This window comes from Thalassophryne amazonica, chromosome 16, assembly GCF_902500255.1.
Source record: "Thalassophryne amazonica chromosome 16, fThaAma1.1, whole genome shotgun sequence".
NCBI lineage: Eukaryota > Metazoa > Chordata > Actinopteri > Batrachoidiformes > Batrachoididae > Thalassophryne > Thalassophryne amazonica.
In genome coordinates this window covers 42,731,999-42,747,819 of record NC_047118.1, presented here as the reverse complement: position 1 = coordinate 42,747,819, position 15,821 = coordinate 42,731,999, and the positions used below count along the sequence as shown (strand labels likewise).

The window sequence follows — 15,821 nt, the reverse complement described above, 5'->3', positions numbered from 1 at the left end:
TGTGAAAATATCCACTCCAGTTATAAGAAATGAAGGATTGTAAATGGCTGATGTTTTCCTGATGAAATTACATGACACAGTAACATCACAGTTAACACCTTGATGTTTTTGACAATTTATGTTTGAGATCAATCACAGAGGAAGAAGGCTGCTGCCTTGAACAGATACAAGTTTGACAGTTAAGAGACAAAGAGACTATCACTTACCTGTAAAATCTCAGCACTTTGAAGTAGTCTGGCGCGGTGGAGCTGCTTCTCACCATCTTCAGTAGTTTGATGCCTCTGTGAGACACCGACAACACCTGCACCCCAGTGCCCACACTGCCCTACAACACACAGCGCAACATGGGTCTGAGCACACACACCCATATTATCATCCAAATAATAAAATGAGCCTGTGAATCAAAACTTCATAGCATGTCAAAGACTCACTGAGGCTGGGAAGAGTCGAGAGAAGTAGATATCCAACGAGTCTCTTGCCATGGCGACCACTTTCTTCTTAACATTTTCATCCTGTGTTCCTGCAATCTGTTCAACTCGGTTCTCCGCTGTCAGAAAAAAGAAGATACATCCTAAAGAAATGTGTCAAATCCAAAGAAAGATGCTTCTAAATCTGCAAAAAAAAAAAAAAGGTAGTTGCAGCAGACGACTGTCATGATGTGTTTGTGACATTTCTCACACAAGCGACCGGGCATCCCTGTTACGCTAAGCAACGTTGTCTGCACATAAATTCTTGACGGAAGTGTAGAAGAAGAAACTGAAGATTGAAACTGCTAGGCTAAGAGCTAAGCACGTCATTCTACAGTTCGTATGTGTCCGTAAATGTTAATAAAGCCAGTTAATGAAACAAAGTCTGGATAGTTCATGACAACAACCAACCTGGAAGTAAACAAAACTGTCACGGATTGGAGCCGTCTCTTGGCAACAGCACACGCAAGGCTGTTATGCCTGTGAAAACCGCTGATTAATGTAAGATGGCTAATCTACAAGTTTAACCCTCGATGTAAAATGGTGATTAGACGGATAATGTTGGACGACTAACTGTAGTTGACTAAGTAGGTTTAGCAGACACTTGGAGGTCCAAGCTTTTCTCTTCTACCTGTAAAGCCCACGGAGAGTCAAATGACCCTGGCTAGCTGACTTGGCTAGCCACATTCTTGTGTTTGCATAAAGCCCATGGAGAGTCAAATGACCCTGGCTAGCTGACTTGGCTAGCCACGTTCTTGTGTTTGCATATTTGCTGTCTGTGTGTTCTGAGACTTCCTTGTTTACATAACAGAAGTAGCTCTCCACAGGGGATCTTGGAGTCACTTGCCTGCTTAGCTGAAAGGGCTGCGTATGAAGCAGGAGCTGTGTGCAAAACATGTAAAATTACAGCTGCCTAGTACACCTATTGCTACAACTATTTGTGCACCACAGCGGCTGAAAGATCTGTCGTTCTGGATGTCCCAGCTGGACAACATGTACTGTGTTTGGATAGACATGGACTAACAACTGCCCACTGTGACGCATGTGAGTCTGCTTGCTGTCATCATGTGGACATAATGACATAATAACAGTGTGGGGACTGTTAGTCATTGTGAGTGACTGTAACCTGTACCTATTGTATATATTTTGGTTTTCTGGTGTGTTTTTTTTGGTACATTTCAATAAAATCCAGAAAACAAAGTTTTCTTTTAGTGTGTTTTTTGGTACATTTCAATACAATTCAGAAAACAAAATTTCATCTCTCCCCCAGGGTAAAGTTATTTATCCACCTAAGCACAAATCAGCAGCTTCTGGGTGTTAGACTGCTTTATGAAACCAGGGTCAGATGGTTTTCTATTGTACCTTCAGCATAAGCACAGAAAATCGTAAATGGACTGCATTTATATAGCGCTTTTCAATCTGCATCAGATGTCAGCACATTACAATAATTCCTCACATTCACCCCGATGTCAGGGTGCTGCCATACACGGCACACACTACACACTGGGAGCAACTAGTATAATCCTGTGTTAGTCATTTGTTTTTCTTACCAAAAAGAGTTTTCATCTTTTGTCTCTCATCCTGGGTGATTCGGATACAGGCCTCAGAGAAAGTGTCATGTACAACCTGCCAAAAACACACATGTTCAAAAATATGGATTAAAATATGGACTAAAGTGTGCAACACATAGTGGCCCATAATCTACCATGAAAGTAAAATAAGGAATAATGATGTACAATTTACAATAAATAACTCTCAACACATCTCAAGCAAAGAAGAAGAAAATATCAGAATATTTCATTTCAAGTTTGAATAACTCACAATGGATGCAGTATAAATACCACAAACCTCTCAGTCTGGTTCAGTGCACACAATCAATGACAATCATGAGGAAGCCTGCTGATTTGACAGTTGTCCAACAGACCCTCAGTGACCCCCCTCCATAAAGAGGGTAAACCACAGAAGGTCATTGATGAAAGGGCTGGCTGCTCGCAGAGTGCTGTATCAAAGCATATTCATGGAAAGTTGACTGGAAGGGAAATGTGTTGTAGGTAAAGATGCACAATCAACAGGGATGGCCAAGCCTTGAGAAGACTGTCAAGCAGAACTTGGGGGAGTTTTTCAATTTTAAATTTATTTTGATTTATATAGCGCCAAATCACAACAAAGTTGCCTCAAGGCGCTTCACACAAGTAAGGTCCTTACCAACCCCAAGAGCAAGCACACAGGCGACAGTGGTAAGGAAAAACTCCCTCTGATGATTTGAGGACGAAACCTCAAGCAGACCAGATTTAAAGGGGGGACCCTCTGCTTGGGCCATGCTAGCGACACAATTGACAAAACAATTTACAAAACGAATAAACAGGAAATTTTGCTGTTGCACAGGATAGGAGGGTTGCAGAAACAGACACCACAGCCAACTCTGGATGGAGCCCCACCTCAAACAGAGAGAAAATAACAGCATCAGGCATCGGAAAGACAACAATACAGTATAATTTGTCAGTAAGCAACAAGAAAAACATAAGAAATATTAAGGTGATCGCTGGCCACTAGCCCTAAGCTTCACTAAAAGACCCAGATTTTAGATAAAGTTGAGGTCGCGGCCCACTCTGTTTCCTAATAACATGAATTTAAAATTGTAAAAAGCATAGTAACATACTATGCTAGCCATACGAAATGGAAAATAAGTGGTCTTAAGTCTGGACTTGGAAGTGTCTACAGAATCTGACTGTTTAATTGACGCAGGGAGATCATTCCACAGGAGAGGGGCATCATAAGAAAAAGCTCTGTGACCCTCAGACTTTGTATTCACCCTAGGGACACAACGTAGTCCTGCACCCTGAGAACGCAGAGCCCGGGCTGGTACATAGGGTTTAATTAGGTCAGCTAAGTAGGGTGGTGCTAGTCTGTGAACAATTTTATAGGTTAGTAGCAGAACCTTAAAATCTGATCTCACAGAGACAGGAAGCTAGTGAAGAGATGCCAAAATGGGTGTAATGTGGTCAAACTTTCTGCTTCCTGTCAAAAGTCTGGCAGCAGCATTTTGAACCAATTAAAGACCCCTAATGCTGGACTGAGGTAAACCAGAAAATAGAACATTGCAGTAGTCCAATCTAGAAGAGACAAACAAGCAGTGGACTGCGGTCAGTGCATCACCAGCCATCACACTTGTCCAGGAAATAGGCTACACGTGTTGCAGTTTTAGTGCCAAGCCACTCCTGAACCAAAGACAATGTCAGAACCATCTTAAATGGGCTAAGGGGAAGATGAACTGGACTGATTGTTCAGTGGTCCAAAGTCCTCTTTTCAGATGAAAGTCAATTTTGCATTTCATTTGGGAAATAAAGGCCCCTGAGTCTGGAAGAAGGGTGGAGAGGTATAGAACCCAAGTGGCTTGAAGTCATGTGTGAAGTTTCCACAGTTAATGATGATTTGGTTTGTCATATTACATTGTCATGCCTGGCCCTGGTCAAGGCCTTAATCCTTATTTTGCCTCTTCCTTTGGCTCACCTCCTGCCCCAGCTTTGATGTATTAGTTGCTTGTTTACATCATGTGTTTATTCTCTGTTCTATTTTGCTTTGTCACTTTCTTTGTTACTTTTCATACTTCAGCCATTGTCCAGTTCTGTTCTAGTTTTCTTCAGCTGGTTTGTGTTTTCATTGTTTATCATTTAGCTATCATCTGTTTATTCTTGCTGTTCTCATTTCTGTTGTTTTCTGTTGTACCTTTATATCGGGTTTTGCTTTCTGTTAATTAGTCAGTTCCTGTTTAGTTTTGCTTCAGCATTGATTTTCTATTTTCTGATCACTTCTCATGTAGTTTTCTTTTGTACTTATTATATCTTGGTTCGCGTTTAGTTTCCATGATTCATGCTCAGTCCTGGTCCACTAGTATTCTGTTTTAGCTCTGTTCTCACTTTGTCCTCATTTGTTTGTGTTCACGCCACTTCTTGCACCTGCCTTGTGTCTTTGTCTCTCACACTTTGATTCTGTCTGCTTTGCATTTTCATTCACTCCCGCTCTTGCACCTGCTCACATGTCTTTGTCTCTTTCATTACTTCACTCTGTGCGTTCCTTCCTTCACTATCTTGCACTGTGCACAATCTTTGTCTCCCCCGGTCACGCGCCCTTCCAGAGGCTTCCACACACCTACTTCACATCACCCTAATTTGTTTACTCCTTATTTAAACCCTCACAGTTTCACAGCTCACTGCCAGTTTGTCTTTGCTCTTTGCACACATTCCAGCCTTTTGTTCACAGTCCTGTTTTGTTTAGCCATGTACCATCTTCTGCTCTGTATTCCTCGACCACGCCTTTTGCCTCATCCCTGACGACTGTGTTTGCTCGTGCCTTTGACCCCTGCTGGACCATGACTGCGTATTTGCCTGATCCTGTTTTGTACCTCTGCTCCGCTGCTTGATTGCCTGTGCATCGAACCTAAGCCTAGAATAAAGACAAAGATTTCTTATACACCAAAGCCTTGTTTGGGAGTCTGCATTGCGAGTCCAGCCGCTATGGTTGTCGGGCATCCGCCCGACCTTATAGTCATATCATCTGCTGGTGCTGGTCCACTGTGTTTTATCAGGTCCAAAGTCAGTGCAGCCATCTACAAGAGAATTGTAGAGCACGTCATACTTCCAACAGTTGCCAAACTTCGTGAAGATGCTGATTAACTTTAAAAGCAGGACCTGACACCTGTGCACAGTGCCAAAAGCACTCGCAACTGGTTTGCTAACCATGAACTTGGACATTTCTGTATTATAAATCCTTTTAGTAGATTGATCTCATTAAATTTTCTGATATTTTTAGATACGCATTTTCTATTTTTGGAGCTGTAGGCCATAATTATCAAAACTAAAATTACAAAAAATACCTGAAACATTTTAGTTTCTGTGTAGTCAGTTTAACTTGTATATCAATTTCACTTTCTGAAATACGTGACAAAAAAATTGAACTTCTTCACTTGTATTACTCAGCCAGCAGGTGGCAGACTCGTCTATGGCATATTACATAGGCAAAACAGAGTTACTGTTGATCTGGTGCATCAAAGTTCACCATCATCCAATCACTCCATTCTCATTATTTACTCTTTTGATTATTATTATTTTTTGAGTTATTGCTTACGGAAACTGGCTGAGTTGGACCAAACTCATCCATATTTATGCTGTAGAACCCCTATGCTATGACTAGTACAAGGAATAAATAAATCTCAACCTGTCTGAAGATCAGGTCCAGAACCAGTGGATTGTTAAATGTCTCTTTTGGATAAAACACCTGCATACAGAAAAAGACAAACAATTGAAATGCTTCAGTAAAAATGAGCATTCCACAAATGCATACCTCCACTAATGCAAAACAATCCTGGATGTTTGCAACGTGATGTGGTCGAAATATCACTTGATGGTTGTCTGTCATGAAAGTTTTCACCAAAAAAATGCCCCCATGTCAGTACATTAAGCAAAGTAAAATGAATCAGCTGAAATCACGTGAGGTCTTTGATGAATGTAAATGTTGAAACTGTGTGTGTGTGTGTGTGTGTTCACTGAAAATAAACTTAGAAGGTTAAGATGTGTGCATGCACACCTCTTTCCTCATGTAGAGCTTCCAGGGGACGTTGGTGTAGGTGTAGTACTCGTCACTGGTTCTGCTGTGCAGTTGTGTTTGAATGATTTCTTCCTCTATGGGCAAGTCCCTAGAAACTGGACACAAACACAGACTGTTAAAAATTAGTTTCTTAAATCTGCATCACATTGGTCTTTATAATTTAGTTGCAATCATATATTCTGATCATCCTGGAGATTCCTTGTGAGAAACTGCATGCCAAAACTTCACCTGGAGGAGGGGAAGGGTTTATATCGGTGGTAATTGAGGTCTTGCTCATCTTGGAAAACTTAACTCTTCCCTCCTCTTTAGATTTTGAAGACAGAGACTTTCTCTGAGTCTGAGAATGGAAAGAAGACAAATAAAGGAGATTTTTATTTTGCAGCTGGAACAAAAGGTTAAGATATTTGCGTTAGTTGCAGATGGGTGAATCTTGGGTACTGGTTGTGGTGGGTTGGCCATCTGGTCTTTCAGGATCTCCATGGCTTCATCATGAGGGTCTGGCTTCTTTGTAAACATCTTGCCCTCTGATTTTCTACGCACACAGAAAAAACACAAACAGTAACAGAAAACAAACAAGAATCATGGTACAAAATATTCAACACATGGTTATGGCATAAACAAAGCTTTTTGAAATGTTGAATTGAGTCAATCAATTGGTTCACAAAATGATTCATTGTATTGGTATGCTCGTTCTTGTGTTGACATGCTCAAAATAATACATGTATCAGCTGCTTCACGTTATGTTTTTAAAATGTTCCAAACAGTAAATTAAACAATTAATTCAGACAATATTTGAAACACTACACAAAACAATATCTGCAAAAAATGATTTGCCATTTCAAAATGCATGAATCGGTACTGTGGTTGCAGCAAACAGACAAAGTGCATCATCATTTCACGGTTTTGAAACATTTGAAAGAGGAAATTAAATATTTCAGAAAAGAGTCACTACTGTATTTCAAAATGCTACAAACACTAAATGTACCAAATACTTCATAAAATATTTGAGCATTTCAAAATGTTTGAAACAGTATGATAATGATGACAACACTGAGTATAGATAGTGCCCCCCATCCCCACGAAAAAACCCCAAAACAACAACATCAAAAAAACATTTAAACCTCTCACAACGTATTTCAGACTTTGTTATGGCAGTAACCAGCTTTTTATAACTTAAAACCAAATCATTCATTAGCCTACCAAAATGATTCAGTTTTTTATACAGGTCAAAATAGTAGATGCTACAATTATATTAGAAAATTCTTCTTATTAGTTTTAAAGTGCATGAAATACTAAATGGCAACATATTTGCCTCAGAAAACTGTTTCAAAAGACTTAGCAGAGTAAATGAATCAACTGCTTCAGATAACATGGCACTGTTTCAAAATGCTTGAATCAGCAAGTGAAAAATTATTGCAGAAAAATGTGTTAATTCAAAATGCTCCAAACACCAAAGGAAACAGTTCCTTGAAGAAAATGGTTCTGTCCTTCAAAATGTTGAAACATTTAAATGAATTGAACAGTGTGGTGGTTACATCAAGTGGACAATGCCCTCCTCATTCCTCCCGCTTAGGGGCTACACCCCTGGATTGCATCACTGAAATATGATGCTACTTCACCTCAATAAGGTGGGGATATATTTTCGTCTGTGTGGATTTATTTTTTGTTTATTTTTTTTAGCAAGACTGTTAAAAAAATGTGGTGGAACAGTTGAATTTGGAACACAAACCACAAAATTTGGTGCCTGATTTATATAAAGAAGTGCGGATAGGATGTTATTTAGCACTTAAAATGAATGCCGTGTGTGTTCTAATATAAACGCTCTTGTCGTTACTGGGTGCCGTTGTGTGTGCTACCTTTGTGTGGGAGATCCAGTAGGAGCAGGTGGTTGGTGCTGTTTGATGATGTCTTTGATGTCATGACTTGGGTCATTGCACTCGCTGTTACTCATGGTGGATTGAACCACATCCTCAGGAGAGGGACCACCAGTCTGACCTGAGATAAACTTTCAATTAGACCAAAGACACATTTTTCAAGACAAAATATCCAAATTATATATTCTAACAAGTTATTTAAACAGCAAGTGGTTCCAATTTTGAGTCACTCTGCAAACATTCAGTGCATCTTAAGTGTGTTCTGATGTACTGATTCATGTGTTTTGTTTTGTTGTTCTGGATACTGTTTTTAGTCAATGCCTCGCCTAGAAAGGTACGGGACACCTGAGTGTGCTAGAGAATGTTTGTGGATCCGGTCTGCAAACAATAATGCCTTTGTATCCATGCAGCATTTCCAGTGCAATTATGAAACCTACTCATTTGTCGCTGAGCAGCAGTGGAACTCAGCTTATACAGTGACTCCTCGCGCTGCTTAGTCTGCAAGACAGGAACACAGGAGTGATCTCAGGCAGCACTTATTCATATAACATTTTTCAGATAACTTTATTGTTTTGTGTGTGTGTGTGTCATTTCGAACTGAAAGCAAATAATCATCTGTGAAGTTATTCAGCTTTAATTTCTGCTTACTAAAAGACAAATTGGGTTAACAGTGCAGGAAATAAAGTAGTTTGTGCATGCAGTTTCCTGTTTGTACTCACAGGGCTAGGTGTGTGTTGCTGCGTGTGTGAGTGATGCTGTGAGGGTGGCAACTGGGGGGCTGGTGTACTGGGAGGGAAGGATGACAACATCTGCTGCTGGATTGCAATCGCCTGCATGGTCATCTGCTGTGCCTGCAGCAAACATCAAACATTACCGTATTTCCCAAAGTAAGTCACTATTATTTTTGCTTGTTTGGCTCATCCTGCAACTTATATTTCAAAGGGACTTATATTTAAAAAATACGGCATTATCAACTATGACAACAAGAACAAAAGGAGACCGTCTACACGTGTGACAAGCTGCACCTGTATATTGATTTGAAGAGGAACTGTAATTCACACTCCAGACCAGAAGGTAGCAGTAATACACCAAGCTGGATGTTAACAACCGAAAAACAAAAAGAAGAAGCTCTAAATGAGGAGGATGTGCTGGGTCTTACAGAATGAAGTGAATTAATAAATCATTGTCTTAAACTGAAAGATCGTGGTCTTGAAAAAAGAGGGAATAAATTTCATACCACTTGGCAAGCCACTTGTTTGCAATTTGTTGGACAGCCAGAACAGCACTGAGGGGCATGAGGAGCACAGCCGGGCTAAGGTTAGGCGAACTATCATGTTTTAAAAATACAGCGCATACATGTCCTCGGGGCAGGTTCGCCATCTGGTGTTAAAGAGATGAAACTTCAGCCAATGGGTCAGTCTGCTCAATTTCATTACATTTTACCCCCCACTTCATTGTTATCAGTCCCCATTTCACTTAAAATTTTATTATTTTTTAAAAAGTACCTAATTGAATCATATTTGGAGTCAGTCTGGATCAGTCTGCTCCAGGGGTGGGAGTAAATCAAGTCTCAAGTCATAATGACCACCAATTCTTTGCAAACTGACTTGAGACTTGACTTGGGACTTGCACATTGATGACTTGAGAATGACTCGACGGTGACTCCCACATCTGTTCTGCTCCATTTTGTTACATTTTCGTGATTATCAGGCTCCATTTCATATTTTAGTATAGCCAGTTAAGTGCCTACATCATCTATCTATACGCTTCTATCTACAGTCTGCTGTGAGCTACTTTGGATTCCGATTACCCGAAAACCTGCCAATTTCTTGAGATCTAAATATGGGGTTTTGTCTAGGATGCATCACCTCAGTGTTAATGGGGAATTTTTGGCTGGCCGCAGTCAGATATAGTGAAAACTTGAATTTGCAAAACTGAGGTGCACACTGTATCTTTTTAATATACAAGTCAGATTACAACAGTGGGGGATGTGGACTAACCAGAAGGATGGCTTGCTGGTTGATGATGGCTTGTTGCTGTTGTGTCAGTGTTGCCTGATCTGGTTATTGAAAAGACATGAACATCGAAACTGTTAGTACAGAAGATGTTGGTGGCAAACAGTGGAAACCCACACAAAATCCACTGCAAATGATCACCACTACTAACACATCTGTGAATCCTCATAGTGAAGTGCAAGATATAAAATGTTTGGAAATACATTGTGACATTGGTAAAATGCTTCTGCACGACAAATCAAATGTCAGGTCCACGCATGCTTGAAAACATCAAACATCCACTGATGGTGATTGTACCTGGAAAACCTGGCATCACAGCCAAACCTGGCGCCATAGACGGGGCAGGGACTGAGGGCACCCCTGGCATACCTTGGGGTAGACTGGTGACACCAGTGACTGGGGATTCTACTTCAGCACCTCTGTCAGTAATAGGGGTAGCTGCTACACGTGTGGCAGGGGGAATCTGCTGATGGTAGGGCTGTTGGGGACGATTGTATTGGTGGTATTGTTGTTGCTGCTCATGTTGTTCATGGTGATGGTGGTGGGAGGGTATGGCAGGAATGGGTGGCATCATTCCTCCTGCTACAGGAAGCACTGGCACAGCTTGTGGAGCAACAGGCAGGGAACACAGTGTTAGGAGGTGCGTCATTCCATCTGAGGGTTTAAGACTTCAATGGAAATGTCAAGTGGTAAGGCCAGTTCAAAAGCTCACAATAAGAGTGTAATGTTTCCATATCTCAACATATAAATACAGCCTTTCTTTCTTTTTTAACATCTGCAAAATCACAGAATGAATTTCAAGTACAAGAAAAACTTTCAATTTTTGCAGTGTTAAATTAAAACTGCAGACAGTGCGTATGCTGCCATTCAAAATGGGGTTAAATCATCTTGTCATAATTTTAAATTATCTCTACCAAAGCCTTAATTTAACACAGCAAAATTTAATTTATATCTCAGAGATAAGGCACGGACAACCGGGCCCCCATGACAGCTCCACCCTCAACACCTACAGGCTACTTAAACCCCCTACAGCATATCAAGACTTCAAATGGAAGCCATAAAGCCAGCTGAGGTCATCTTGATAAGATTTATCTTCCAGATCTCTGTTGGCAAAATCATTGTTGAAATAAGAGTTTGAACAAAATCACATATTGTGAACAATGTAAGGACTTTTTTAACATGTGCTCAGTGACAAACAAAACCAAGAGGTGTATTTTGTCAGATGGATGATTCACAACATACTTGGCAGTCTGGTTCTTGTCTGCCAGTCACACCACTCATCTTCTCCCAGAAATAATGATGGCATCTAAAACTCCACTCTGATATTTTTAAAGCATTTTTGTACTGTTGACTGTGGCTTGTTGACTGAATTTCATATTTATCAGATAAGTAGCTTTGAGTCTAAAACAGATATGGTATTTTTTCAATGCAAACTCTAATTCCCCTGTCACACATAACCGGAATCACACAGAGTGGCGTCAGACTTATGAATCTGCGCACACCCGAAAGGTGTCGGATTTCAGTTCCAAAATGTTCTGACAGCCATCTGTGGAAGTCCACACAGATGGTCAAAATCGGCCGGCGGCCCCGAGTGTGACGCACATGTTCATAACTCTCTGGGTACCATCGAGATGGGACACCTATCTGACGGCGGGCCATGTGTTATCTGAGGACCATCTAACTGCAATTTACATATTCTGAAGGTGGCTAAACAGGATCCAAAACAATTTGAGAGCGTATGAGGGAACCTGGAGATGGACCGGGCATGGCAAAGCCTGCCAGCATGACCTGCACATTCCCCCCCCTTCCCCCCCCCCCCCCCCCCCCCCCCCCGGTGGGGGGGACCAATGATGGTTGATATGTATGTGGCACGCAGCCATCCATGTGCAGGCGATGTGAACACAACGCGAACAAACCAAAAGCACCGTGTCCACTAATAAAAACTAATAAAACAAATAAAAACCGACTTAAGGAGTTAAAATGAATAGCAAGAATAAATAAAAACATAGCAGACCTGCGGAGCATTTAAAAGTTGAATCACCGAAGGGATAAACGACTTTAAAAACTGGTTGGTTCTACAAACTGGGGAAGCATAACAGCGTCCTGAAGGAAACAGAGAAAACTCTCCTAAAAGAACATGACCTGACAAGGACAAGATGTTTTAGCCTTCCAGAGGATCTATTGATTACAGAAAGAGTTTAAGTCTCTTTGTTTCACCCCGATAATCTTTGAACAGATTTTAACAATGTTGTTCAGACTGTTTCTGACTTTCACTGGGAGACTGTGAATGAAAAACACAAAAGACTCAATAAAAGACTGATAAAAATGACAAAGGATGGCAGGCCTGACACAAAAAGAATTCAGTTTACGGACAAGATAAAGTCTCTGCTGTCGTCACTTTGGAATGGTGTCTGTGTTCACATCAAACTTCAGCTTGTCATCCAAAATATTCCTCAAATACCTATATGATGTGACAAGTTCCACTTTTTAATTGTGTATAATACTCTCCTTGGCCACATCCCTGTTAAGTCTGAAGTCAATGATCATTTCTTTAGTTTTGGACACATTTAAATCCAAAACGTTGTTATCACACCAACAAATAAAATCTGATAAAGCAGCTCCATGGTCTGATTCTGAACCGTGGAGAAGAGACAACAGTACAGTGTCATCAGAAAATTTAACCAAATAGCTGTCGTCTTGCGAACTCCTTATACATAATTAAAAAGGAGGGTTGAGAGAACACACCCTTGTGGTGATCTGTAGACAACACAACAGAGTCCAAGAAGCAGCCATTTACAAAGACCCTCTGCTCCTGGTCAGATAAAAAATTAAAAATACATAAAAGAAGCTGGTGAGGCAGGTGAACATCATGTACTAAAAGATAAGGCTACATCGTATTAAATGCAGACGAGAAGTCTGCAAACAAGAGTCTGGCATGTGCCTGTGGCTTCTCCAGAGGTTTATACAGGGAGTTGAGACTAAAAAGCTTTGTATCCTCCACCCCCCTCCCTGCCTGGTAAGTACATTGAAGTGTGTCCAGGGCTCCATCCACCGTCTCCAGAATATGAAAAGATATTCGGTATCGAAAGATATTATAAAAGATCTCACCGCTGTAATAAAGAAATTATTGCTTGATCACATTTAATTCTGTCGGACATATGACGTGGAACTGTTTCGCCATGACAACATATGAAACAAATCTCACCTCCAGAAGCATTTCACAGCGTAGTGCATCAGGACCACACAGCTGTGGTGGAATGCTGGAAACAATGACAGCATAAATAATTCCAATGGGATAATCCGACCAGAAATCACAATGTAGAGTTGCATTGTGGGGGGGGGATTAAAGTTTGCTCAAAAGGTTGCGTCTGATAATACAGTGGGAAAGCTCACTACAAACTTTTGAGCAAAGGTGTCCTTTGACTGCCAGCTAAACTTCGTTGCATGTGCGTGCATATGCAACGAAGTTACAGGTCCAGTACAGGTCCTGTACAAAGGGATGAAGACAGCGCTCTGGTCTGTTTGCCATAAACACATTTGGACATCGGGCAGTCTGCAGCGCCTTTTATGGCCATCTGACATCAGTCTGTGTCATCTACATACGCTTTTCATGCGATCTGACAGGTTTGGACAAGGCAGTCTGTCTGTATACTGACAGAGCTGGCTGTGCCTCTTTTCCTCTCGACGGCGTCAGATTATGGCATTATTTGCTGTGTCGGGTATGGCTCTGGCAACTTCTTGCTATGTGTGACGGGGGCTTAAAGCATCCACTGAAATAGTGTATTTTAAGTCACTCTTTCTTATTTGGCTGGTCCTGTGGCTTATATTTTGAAAAGACAAATGTCAAAAAATATACTGTATTATCATCTGCAGCCACAAGATGGCACCATCTACATGTGTGACACATTGCTCCTGTGCACTGATCTGAATAAGGTAATGTCTTATGCCACGTTCACACCGGGCGCAATCAGATGCTACAAATTTGCGGGGGTCGCGTGGCGATGGACGCGCCTCCTTCGCCCAGTGTGTCGCTCTGCTTTTGCTGTGAAAATTCGCCCCGGTGCGTCATCAAATAGGAGGAGCTTCCATTTTTCTCGTCGGTTCCGGCTGTCAGTCAAGTTAACATGACGGACCTTGATCACATGGTGTGAGTTGTTGTGGAAAGCTCCTAATACAGAGAGCATCATTATTTGCTGCAGGAGCTGCGTCTGGATGACGGCCGCTTTCAGCGGTCTTTCCACCTCTGCGGGACCCAGTTTGAGGACCTCCTGTCCCGTTCATGCGTGCACATATAAACAATTTAAAAAAAAGAAACTCCGCTGCTAAAAAAAACTCTGTCATAATTGTGTTTAGAAACCAGTCACCATTTGTTTTATTATACATCTGTGTAGTTAATAATTAAAATAATCTTCAGGGATGATTCGCTCGCACGCACACAGAAAACAGAAAGAAACTCTGCTGCGTGCTGTGGGGCTGCTCCTCGCTCTTCCTCAGAAACTGTCATAATGGTGTTTAGAAACCAGTCACCATTTGTTTTATTATACATCTGTGTAGTTAATAAGTAAAATAATCTCCATGGATGGTTCGCTTGCGCGCGCACGTAAAATACAAAGTGAAAGAAACTCCACTCCCCGCTGCTGTGGGGCTGCTCCTCGCTCCAAAAACTCTGTCATAATTGTGAAATAAAGGACAAAAGAGGCATAAGTCCTGCTCACAGGCTGCTACCAGATACAGGACATGTTCACATCTTCAGTCAAACTCCAGACATCTCCACATCACTACATATTCAATCCCTGATTGGTCATCGCGGCGCGATGAGACGAAAAAGTTCAGATTTTTCAACTTGGGGAGGAGGGCAACGCTACGTGATGCGACGCAATATCGCGCCACAAATACGCCAATCGCTCAAAATCGCTTCACTCGCGTCGCTTCATTCGCGTCCATCGCGTCGCGCTGCGTGACTTGGCGCCAAAATGCGTCCTTACATAGGGATTACATGGCAACCTGCTGCTGCAGTCGCTCGCGTCACGCCCGGTGTGAACACGGCATAAGTCACACTTTGGAGGCCACAGTGGTAGTAATGCACCATTAGCCACCACAGAAGAAGAAGAAGATCTGAATGCACTCTGTGAGATAGTTGCAATGGAGGTGGATAGCTAGGGTAAAGTACGACTAGCTGTATAATCTTTGGCCATTTAAAAAAGCTTATTTATACTTAGTGAGGTCAATGTGCACATGTTTTAGCTCTGCACTGGGCTGTGCTTTCATCTGTTCAGAGGTAACAAGAAGTAGCTTACACCGAGTTCTTTGTGCTTTATACAATAACAATAATTAGCCCCTTAGCTTATGCTTGCTACCACAGTGATTGCGCTTAAAATAAATAATGCACCAATAAAATTAATTTTGCTTCTTGTTGCGTTATTTCACGGTTTTGTTTTTGTTCGTATGGCAAAAGAAGACGTCACCTTGCTGACTCTGGTCTGCTCAAGATTTCTTCCTGTAATCAAAATGCCTGCGGGAATTTTTCCTTACCACTACTGCCAATGTGTTTGCTCATGGGGTGGGTAGGGTTAAAACTTACTTGTGTGTTGTACTTTGGGGCAACTTGCGTTGTGATTTGGCCCTGTTTAAATAAATTTAAGTGAATTTTATTTGACATAATATTTCATAACGTGTCCATACACTCACTGAAATGTATTTCAATTAAGTATTACGATTTAAATTTAATAGCACAATAATATAAAACTTGACAGCTGGCCATTAGCAGTCTAAAACACTCTACAGTGCACAAAGACAGATACAAGGACAGAAAATAGATGAAAAGTGAGGGATGATAAAAAAAAATTTAGATTTAATTGAAT

General features: G+C 41.2%; 1 protein-coding gene across 1 annotated transcript in view; it reads right to left on the bottom strand.

Moving 5' to 3' along the window:
- Positions 1–15,821, bottom strand: part of myo15aa (myosin XVAa) — a 179,581-nt gene that overhangs the window by 73,363 nt on the left and 90,397 nt on the right. Inside the window, exons 36-47 of the mRNA XM_034191347.1 lie at positions 10,258–10,563; positions 9,946–10,004; positions 8,665–8,796; positions 8,383–8,443; positions 7,928–8,066; positions 6,489–6,603; positions 6,300–6,408; positions 6,051–6,166; positions 5,682–5,741; positions 2,018–2,093; positions 432–547; positions 207–325 (exon numbers count right to left, since the gene is read on the bottom strand). Coding sequence (XP_034047238.1) covers positions 207–325; positions 432–547; positions 2,018–2,093; positions 5,682–5,741; positions 6,051–6,166; positions 6,300–6,408; positions 6,489–6,603; positions 7,928–8,066; positions 8,383–8,443; positions 8,665–8,796; positions 9,946–10,004; positions 10,258–10,563 — 1,408 coding nt within the window. The remainder of the gene's footprint in view (positions 1–206; positions 326–431; positions 548–2,017; positions 2,094–5,681; positions 5,742–6,050; positions 6,167–6,299; positions 6,409–6,488; positions 6,604–7,927; positions 8,067–8,382; positions 8,444–8,664; positions 8,797–9,945; positions 10,005–10,257; positions 10,564–15,821) is intronic.